Raw genomic sequence first — 10,406 nt, 5'->3', positions numbered from 1 at the left:
TATTGCTGATGATCAGCTTTATATATTAGGATTAGGAATTAGAAACTTTTATAGAAATTAGGATAGATATATAGGATCTTAGAATAGTCATTTTGTTAAGAGATTATAATCAATTGTTCCAAGAAGTGGCCCCCTGTGAACCTGGGACTGGGCCACATCCTAAAGAGCCCAGTGTGATCTTTGGACTGGGCCACATTCTTTAGGAACTGGTTTAAGCTATAATTAAGAGCTTCCATAGCAATTGTGTAAGTAGTGTTAGCAAAGAATAGAAAGGTAATAAGATTTAAGTTCGTCATCATGGGTGTTGTGTACGCATGAGCTTTAGAAGTTATAGATTATTAGAACATCATGATGCTAGTAGGGATTGTTGCACTGCTTTTGAGGAACATTAACTAGCATAGGGAAAAATAAGACAATTTTGGGGTTTGCCCTTCCTCATACCTGAGAAAACATCTGGTGGGTGGGGGACGCCCCTCCTGCACCTGGCTTTGTGTTCACGTGAAAGACTTGTGAGACTATCTGTGTAAAATTTGGGGATAAATACCTGCTGTTACTTTCAATAAATCGGCTTCTGCACTAGACAGAGTCCAGTCTCTTTCTTTCTCCCCAGTTTCTTTCTTTCTTTTAATATCTGTCCCTCCAGAACCCCCGACGCTGCCACACCTTCCAAGGGACCTCCTAAATCTCTCTGCAGGGGCTGGCCCCCCGCAGGACAGACATGAACTGAGATACTCAACTTCCACAATGCACTTTGTCTAGGGGGCTAAATTCTAATTTAAATATTGGTGACTTTTCTTTTGATGCCTCTCCTTAGGAGGGGTGTGAAACTAGGGATAGGATAGTTGGGGTTTTTTTTGTGTGTGTGTCTTTTTCAAGCCTGTATATGCTGCCAACTCCACAATAATCACAAAATTAAGCAAGTTCAATAGCCAAAATTGTCCTTGATGAGGATTAATAAATAGATTTGAGTTTTGCCTAGATCTTGGGGGGTTCTTATTCCATAAGATCTAGGCCAACATTCTGAAAGAATGTTTGTTTTGAGACTCACAGGGGAAGTACTTTACATAGAAGGAAAAAATGAAGACTATAACACTGACAAATGGATCGAAGTTAAATTGGCTACTCTTCCAAAATATTGATCTTCCTTTTTTGGAGATGTGATAAAACCTGGCTCTAAAATGAGCAAAATGTGTCAATAAGTTATCATCTTCTCTAATGAAAACAGAAAGAAAAATGATAAATACTTCATTATCCCAAATCTGAATTTAGCTCTTGGATATGGAGACACAGATCATATGTATCCACATATTCCCATCAGTGATGAGTTCTGCAGTATGCAGTCATGTCTTTTCCATGTGTTGCTTTTAAAACTCCTACATTTGCTTGTCACAAATTTAATTGCTTAATTAAATCACAAAGAGCTTATCTTTTCCTCCAAATTGCTGAGGGGTTGCATAAATGTGGCCAAAACCCAAATCAAAACACATTATGCACCAGTATCCTGAAATTGCAAGGAAATGTTTGAGATTGCTGAGAAACCAAAGGGAGAAGGCAGTATGTATGTGGAAAGATATGTCTGTGAGAAAAGACTGCTTCAGCAAGGGCTGAGATGTCTTCTCAGACAGATCAGTGAGGCAGAACTGACAAGCCTCATGGTGGTTCCAGACCAGCTATAAGTGTCTAGCAATTAACAAAGATGCCTGGACTTTCCTATTTGAAAAACACCTGTGATCCACCTGACCCTTTCCACTTGAGATGAGTGTGTGTCCAGAAGCCCAGAGCCCCAGCTGCACCAAACTGTGGCTGCTCTCAAGGGCAGTTTACAGACATGGCGGCCCCAGGAAGGCCAAGAGGCTAGAACTCTCCAGGATGTACAGCCTGCGAAAGCTCTGGGCCAGCAGGGAGGACTGAGCAGGAAATATAGAAGCTACCTGAGTCGTTGGAAAAACAAAGCAGGAAGTTGGAAAAAGAAAAGTAGGGAAAAAACACAAAAGGCAGGAATCTGCGGCCCAGGCAGGTGGAAGATCAAATTCAATGACTCCCACCCATCTATCACGTGTGCCATTTTTGAATGGCTTGGTGGGTTCCTGGGCTCAAATTAGCAAAGTGAGCAGCTCATGGCCATTTCTCACTAGTTTCCACAGACACAGATACTTCCTCAGGGCATGGCCAAGGGGCAGAGAGAGGCCTTTTTTATCACTCTGCCTGATCTTTGTGAAAGAGTAGGAAGGGGAATGCAAGGCATTCCTGCCATCGCTGGCAGTTTGTAAGTTGCCAGGTGAAGAGTTAATGATGATATTGAGTTCTGGAGAGGAATAGTTTTAGGACCAAAATTAGGAGGGCAAGTAGCAAAGGTTCCTGTAGAACAGACTCAATTACATAGAACTAAGTAATTTGGCTATTTCCTAATGGCATCATCCTGAGGCTAGATATCCTCAAGAAATACTCTATTTTTCCTAAAAATGTAATTTTAAAGCTCCTAGCACCTTCTAAGAGTAATTTTCCAAGTATGATTATGATCTTTATTTGAATGGAAATATTCATTCACACATGATGCAAATTTCATTAGCATTACATGGCAGAGTTGATTTTTTTTTCTGGCATAATTATTGTTTCTCTTTTATTCTGTTTACAAATAATTTCACCCCTTTCATTTAAATCACATAAGAATGCAAACTGTACATAGTGGCTTGATAATCTTCCAACCAGATTTCTGGAATAGCAACTTAAAATTCTGAGAGTATAAATTAAATTCATCTTCCTTAGCAAGTATTATGATTTATTGAGATCTCTCCAGTGCCAACAGTGTGTTTAGCTTTGCAGAAGACATAAAGGAAAAGCCTGCCATTCTTATCAATCTACAAAAGGCAAATGAACCAGTTGCAACTGGAAAAAATTCATGGGAACAAAACCAAACCATCCATTAAAGAAGTCCTCGGTTCCTCCTCCAGAGATGGCCAGTAACAGAAGACAAGTCAGTGGATGTGCAACTCTGTGGTCCATGAGGCTGAGGGAAAGAGGATAATGCCAGCAACCTACGTGCTGGCCGCTGCCTCAGACCTGTGCAGTCCTTTGAGCCGAGCGGGGCAAGAAGCAGCTGCTGCGTCTCACCACGGTCTCTCTACTGTCACCGAGTTATGGGCAGCTCACAGTTCAGAAGAACTCAGGCTGATTTGAGCAGCCTTCACTTTGGGAGTAACGCTACCAGAGAGGATGCCCAGTCCTTGAGATTTTGATTCTGGGTCAAAAAGAGCAAAGAGAAACAGGTATAGATTCCTCAGTCCTTCCCTCCTTCTTTCCTTTCTCCTTCTTCCTTCTATCTCTTTTTAGAGGAGTTTCTAAGACATTCATGTCTTGGCATCCTAGAGCTTCTGGAAAGGTCCTTAGAAACTGAGGCCCACAGAGGGCAGCTGACTTGCCTGAGAGCACACGGCTAATTCCTGTGGAGCAAAGACTAGAGCCTAGGACATCTAACCACGCCACTGATCTTGTTCCTTTCCTATAGTGATGACCATTCTTTTTCTCCAATGAGACAGGCAGCATGAGGAAGCAGACCCCTGCATTTTGAGGGAAAAGACGACAACTAAAAAGAGTGACTGGTGTTCTCTGGAGGAAGCTCCCGTGACAGATCCTACTAATGAAACCCAGCTGTGGACAAACAGACAAGGTCAATGCTAATGCTTGCTCACCCCAAGGAAATGTTTATGCTCCCGTGAACTCGGGACCAAATGGGTAACAGAGCATCATGTGAATGTGGATTCAGAGCCACTCGCAGGCACCGAAACCCCCATTTTCTAGTAGTGAAGGATTAGAATTGACTCTCAAGTCCCAACAGGAATCAGAAGTCATTCAGAGATAGCCACTTAGTTGACGTAGGCTGATGCCAGCCTAAGTGGAATGGCAGCGAGAGGCAGGAGGTGCTATCATAACTGGGAAATGGGAACTGGGACAGTGCAGCTGTCAGGCAGCCAAGGACCCTGCAGGATACACACAGGGGCTGCACCGAGTCGACTGTGATAGGGACAGTGACCCTGCAGCGCGTGCAGGTAAACTGCAAACATTTCTCTCTACTCAAGTCCCTGAGTGTGATTATCCAGTTTGTAGGGAAACATTAAAAAAAAATCTATGTGGAGGCCAGGGATAGTGGCTCATGCCTGTAATCCCAGTACTTTGGGAGGTGGAGGTGAGAGGATTGCCTGGTTTAAGACCAGCCTGGGCAACTTGGCAACACCTCATCTCTACAATAAATCAAAAAATTAGCCGGGTGTGATGGGGCACACCTCTGGTTCCAGTTACTTGGAAAGCTGAGGCAGAAGGATGACCTGAATACAGCTGGTCAAGGCTGCGGTGGCTGTGAGCATGTCACTATACTCCAGCATGGGTGACAGAGAGAGACTGTAAAAAAAAAAAAGATTGACTTGGAAAATACTTTTTCTTATTGTAGCACTGTCAATATCTATAGCTATGCTTTTTGAGTCAGGGTCTTACTCTGTTGCCCAAGCTGGGGTGCACCAGCACCATCCATCTCACTGCAGCCTCGACCTCCTGGGTTCAGTGGATCCTTCTGTCTCAGTCTTCTGAGTAGGTGAGACTACAGGTGTGTTCCATAACATTCGGCTAATTTAAAAATTTTTTTTGTAGAGATGAGTTCTCACTATGTTGCTCAAGCTGGTTTCAAATTTCTAGGCTCAAGCAATCCTCCTGACTCAGTCTCCCAAAGTGTTGGGACTATAGGCATGAGTCACCATGCCCAGCCCAAATCTATATTTTAAAGAATAGGTTTTAGATGTAAATGTTTTTCTTTTCAGAAAGACTCTATTCTGTTACCTTTCACTGACTGCTCAAGGAACCTTCTCCTGAGAGTACATGGGACTGGCAGGAGAGGCAGGCCAGGCACCATACGGAGATAGTTAGAGGCTCCCCAGTATCCACTCTCCCCTTCTTCCTTACTAACAGAATCATATTGGTGGTGGCAATGTAGCCAAAGAAAATAAACATTTTCCAGCTCCCTTGTAACTAGAAAGTCACATGTGGCTAAGATCTGGCCAATAGAGATAACAGAAATGACCGGGTAGTCTCTGAGAAAATGCCTTAAAAAGTGGGGATGACTCAACTGGCAGTTACCTTTTGTCTTTCCCTGTTCCTCCTTCCTGCCCAGAACAAGGAAGTGATGGCCGTGTGGAGGCAGCCATATTGTAACTCTGAGGCAAGCCTGAGGATGAAAGCCAAAAGATGAGAGTGGTATAGTGAAATGATTAAAGGAGCCTCTACACCAGACTAGCATGGCCTCCTTGGACTTTTAAAAAAATGTATTTTAAAGGAAAAACAAATCCCTACTTGTTTAACCATTATTTTTTCCCATTGTTTGTAGCCAAATACATTTCCTAACAGAAACACATACACATATTCATTCAACCAAGAGGTCCTGTCACTGAACAGTGAGGCAGGAACCACCAAATATTTAAGTAAAAAGGAAGAGCAACAACAGGATATTGATCCCCACTGGACTAAACATAAATTCCAACTCAGAGACTGCGATTAAAATAATGGAGAGGAAAACATCCCAACCCAAACTACCAGTTTCTATGACTAGAGAGATATTTTGTTGTGACCCAGAGGACTGATTGAGAGCTACAAATTGAGCAAAGGCTTCAGGCAAGTATCTTAGAAAAATCATTCTTAAAGAAATGTAGCCTCTGGGCAAAACTGAGGAGAATGAAAATGGTGGCACAGAGAGTGAGAGTTCACCAGCAGCTTCCTCTGATTTAGGAATGTAAGAGCTTCAGCGAGTGATTGCAAACCACTGGAGCATTATTCTCATTATTACTAATGGTTCTTAATAACTAAGGGGCAATGTTGGGTCTCTAGTTGGCTGAATTGACCAGAAATTGCTTGTTGCAGTTATACTAATAATGAAATATAATTTAACACTAAATTACAATTCCAGATTATATAACTTTCTGCATAGTCTCTGATTGCAAAGGAAAACAGCCAGAATGTCAATAAATAGAATAATCTAATTAAGTATTTCTCCATTTGGGAACTATTTAGAAGTGAGAGTTTAACAGGATAGTGAGACAGGGCAAAACAATCCAGTACTTGCTGATTTAAAAAGTCACAGCTTTTTTGTAAGACAATGATTTTTGTTATTTTGAAATATGTGTTCTATCAATCTGAACGGCTTTGGTCATTTACGTAGTAAATTTAACCACTATCAATTCTTTCTAGTTATGAGGCATAGTTTTCCATTAGTACATTTACCTGTACTTTAACACTAAATATAAGCATCTTTTTAATACTCGAAGTGTCTTTATACACATATTCCTAATCTTTTTTTGTGCACTATGTAATAAACAGCTACAAGCCATGAATCACAAATATAGGAAGGACTGATAAAAACATCTATATTTCTTTTAGCTACATTTAGATGGAAAAATGATAGCTAGTACCCTAATTATAACCTATGCTGATACAGTAAGTCCCCTACATATGAACCATCAAGTTGTGTTCTTTCAAAGATGCAAATGTGTGTTTGCATGTCCAATCATGTAAGTTAGTTCACGTGCCTGGCACACATTGTCATGTGCGTGCATACTCTACAAGTGGTTGCACTTCTGTGTACTTTACTGTACAGTACTGTATAGAATACAGTATCTTTTTTTAACATATTTTTTTTAAATTGTGGGGTACTAGTACAGTATCTTTATTTCAAGCCTGGGATGTCTGGAAGCAAGTGTAAAAGCAGCAGTGATATAGCTGGTACAATATAGCCAATTGCTAATTGGGTACCCAGACTAACTGTTGGACTTACGGACAAAATGGACTTACGAGTGTGCTCTCGGAACCGAACTCATTCATATGTAGGGGACATACTGTATTGCTGTTAACATACTTTGCAGGGTTTTGCCAGGGATAGATTCACCCTCCATTGGAAAGAGAACGGTATTTGCCTGCAGATGCAGAAATACAAGGGAAGAGATTTGCTAAGGAGTGAGCTGAAGCAACTTCATGGATTCAGTGACTATGCTCTGAGCTTCTGTTAGCCTGTGGGGAGCAGGTACTTGATAGATGCTTGTTCAGTGAAAGAGCTACCTCATACTCTTCAGAGATGGTGTTCCTAGAAGCATCCATAGGCAGTGGAGACAGCCTGGGCGACAGCCTGGGCTATATCCTTCAGGCTGAATTCCTGTAGGGAAGGTGGTGGCATATCCAGTGTAGAAATCAAGGTACAATCAAATTCCCCAGGAAAAGCCTCCACTTCCAGAGCTTGAGTATCCTGTAACACCTGCTTTGGCAAGGACACCTTTGATGATGCTTACCTACTATGAAAACATATACACATAGATGGCCTCCGTGGTACTAACTACTGGAGGGACACTTACACAATGCTCAAGGCCACTTAAAAGATACTTACTGCTGGTGGAGGACAGGTGGCTGTAGTCAGACCTGAAACACAAGACCTCGGTGTTAGTAAGATTCTTTATCCAAATGATTCATTCAAGCCAGAATTTTAAAGAGTCAGCGACAAGTAGCGTTTAAGTGGTAAAGAAATGTCACTATTTAAAAACTGTAGGCCACGTGTGGAGACTCATGCCTATAATCCCAGCACTTTGGAAGGCTGGGACCATCCTGGACAACATAGCGAGACCTCGTCTCCACAAAGAATAAAAAAATTAGCGGGGTAGGGTGGTGTGCACCTTTAGTCCCAGCTACTTGGGAGGCTGAGGTGGAAGGATTGCCTGAGCCCAGGAGGTTGAGGCTTCTGTGAGCCATGACTGTACCACTGTACTCCAGCTTGGGGGACAGAGTGAGACTCCGACTCAAAAAGACAAACAAACGTCCATCTGGAGTGCTGAGCTGTTTGGATGTTATGCAAGACAAAGTTATGTCTGAATTTGAAAGCAAAACTTTAAAGGCATTTTAGAGATCTGGAGTCCTTCACATGGGCTCTGTGAAGCCTTCTAATGGATGGAAGGTCTCCAGCCATCTACATTTGCTGCCAAATTTTTAAATTTATTTTTCTGGGGAGGAGGCCCAAAGTATCTCAACAGATTCACAACTCCCTAGGTCAAGTCTCTGCAAGTGAGCACCCTTCGAGTGTTTGCACCTGAACACTATGGGAAATGTTTCTTTGCTGACATAGGCAGAGGACCACAGGGAGGAGGGAGAGCAGCTCAGCTGTGACGCGGTCCACATTCAAGGTATGGGGGGCCACCGGGAAACACAAAGGCACAATGACGTTTCCACAGATTTCAGTTCCATCTGAGCAGAAAGCCTGCTGGATGTGAGAGTAACAGGATAAGGCTGTGATAGGGAAAGGGACAAGGCAGGCTTTGGGCTGGGGTAAAATTACCCTTTCGCTTTCCATGCTGAAAAATCAGCTGCTGGCATTCCGCCTCTGTGAGAGTGGGGATCTGGCCAAGGAGCTGCTTAATCTCTACTAAATTTCTGCCCTACTTATGTGGCTGTTAAGACTTCTCTCTCTGGCAACAAATTTGGTCTGGAAGCTATTTATTTTCTTCCCCCGGTATCCCAAAGTCATTCTCAGTAGGAAATTAATCACTTAAGCACGTAGGGATTTATTCTGCCTGCGTAGTTAGGGGATGTAGTTATGCAAATAAACTGCTTAATTATGTTTAATTTTATAGATATACATTCCTTTTATCTCCTTAGGCTCATGTTGCCTTTCTTGAATCATCCAATTTTCACTCCATTGAGCATCTTGCCACATTAAAAAAAAGTGCATACACAACTTTTTTTTAATCATAAGAAGTATGCCTTTTACTAGTTAAAATAACCTATGTCACCAACAATAATGCATTGATTTATTGGTAGAAGAACCAAATGAAAGAAAAACGGCATGCGGCTTTCTCTTTTTCAAATGAAATACTTTAGTAATCATGGAATCATTATATTTTAAAACTGGAAAGAATAACAACTACTACTCACAGTTGCATATCCCTTTATATGTTACAAACTGCATTCATTTATCATCAATTTGACTTCTGATTGTATTGCTTAGGAGAATAAAATGATCCTGTATGTAAGGAGATTGAGAGGTGAGAAGGATAAGAGCTTGAACCGAGTGTGCAGGGTGGGTGGCAAGAAAGAAGTCAGAAGGTAGATTGGCCAGGACACGGTGTAAGGAAAGCAAAAGAGAGAAGAGAGTCGAGAACCGGTGACATTCTGAAACCCAGGATTTGGAACCCCAGTACCGGTGCCTTCAATACTTTCTGGAACCCGTCAGGACATAAATAAACTTCAGAACAATACTTAGAAATATAGCTATATATACACTTAGTGACTCCTCAACAAACATCCACTGCGGTAGAGGCAACGGGAAAACAATTTCATGACAATATGATCATCCTAAGATGGCCAAACTTTAAAGAAGTTTCATGACTATTCAAATACAACATACAATAAGACTGCATGGCATTACTATTTCTTTTATTCTTAGAAAAGCGTCTGTATTTTCAGCTAGGATTTTCCAAATACTGCTGGAGCAGATGGGGCTCCCATATGCATACATTTTAAAGATCTGCATACAGATGGATATGGATGTAGAATGAATTTTACACTTGAAACAGAGTTCAAGAATCTTAAAGTGCAACGGTATTTTAGTGTTTTAGGACAGGTGCTGGCATAACGGATGCCCCTCCATGAATCCCTCGAGACTAAAGGCACCAGCGGGTCAGGCCTGCCAGGTCTGACAGTCACACTCGTCCTGCTCCAATTCATTCCCCATACAGCAGCCAATCTTCACAAAGCACAAATCCGATCATGTTTCTCTCTGGGTGAGATTCAAAGTCACTAGTGGAACACACAAACCCCTCTCTCCAAGGCGGACAGCCCAGCTATGCTGCCCAACTTGCATCCCTGTCCACCGTCAAAACAGAAATCACATAAAGTCCCCGAAGCCTCACTTGCTCTCCAGCCTCTGATCCTCAGTAGATGCAGTTTGTACATAGTTGCTATAATAATGGAGATCTGATTTTGAACTGCTCTTTTAGCTTGACACCACCACATGTGCTACGTAGTTCCTGTTCTTATCATTTTAGATGAGGTGATGTATCATTTATTCCACCATTTCCCTCTGGCTGGCTCTATGATTGTTACTGATTGTTCACTTTTACAAAACACATGGCAATGAGGTATTTGTGAATTTGAGCTTTATATTTATTTTCTTTTTCTTAAAAAAATTATGAGTGGAAATATAGACTGAGTCAGCGCTTAAAATATATTCCAAATAACCCCAAAAGATTATTTACTGGAAATATTGCCAGTGAAAGACAAACTTTAAGCTTAAAATAATTCTGTACATAATAAGTCATTTCAAAACAATTTCAGAGAACAACCAGGTATTTGATGAGGATCCTTTGGAGAAGTTTGTACTACCTGAACTC

The 10,406-nt window shown here is 41.7% G+C and overlaps 1 protein-coding gene across 1 annotated transcript in view; it reads right to left on the bottom strand.

The window, feature by feature from the left end:
• FAM124A (family with sequence similarity 124 member A) overlaps window positions 1–8,368 on the bottom strand; it is a 61,429-nt gene extending 53,061 nt beyond the window's left edge. Inside the window, exons 1-2 of the mRNA XM_021716577.1 lie at window positions 8,091–8,368; window positions 7,415–7,446 (exon numbers count right to left, since the gene is read on the bottom strand). Coding sequence (XP_021572252.1) covers window positions 7,415–7,446; window positions 8,091–8,368 — 310 coding nt within the window. The remainder of the gene's footprint in view (window positions 1–7,414; window positions 7,447–8,090) is intronic.
• Window positions 8,369–10,406: the final 2,038 nt, after the last annotated feature.

Source organism: Carlito syrichta, unplaced genomic scaffold (genome assembly GCF_000164805.1).
Source record: "Carlito syrichta isolate Samal-C Ts95f unplaced genomic scaffold, Tarsius_syrichta-2.0.1 Scaffold308842, whole genome shotgun sequence".
Classification (NCBI taxonomy): domain Eukaryota; kingdom Metazoa; phylum Chordata; class Mammalia; order Primates; family Tarsiidae; genus Carlito; species Carlito syrichta.
The sequence above is the reverse complement of the archived record's forward strand: the minus strand, read 5'-3'. Positions and strand labels throughout refer to the sequence as shown.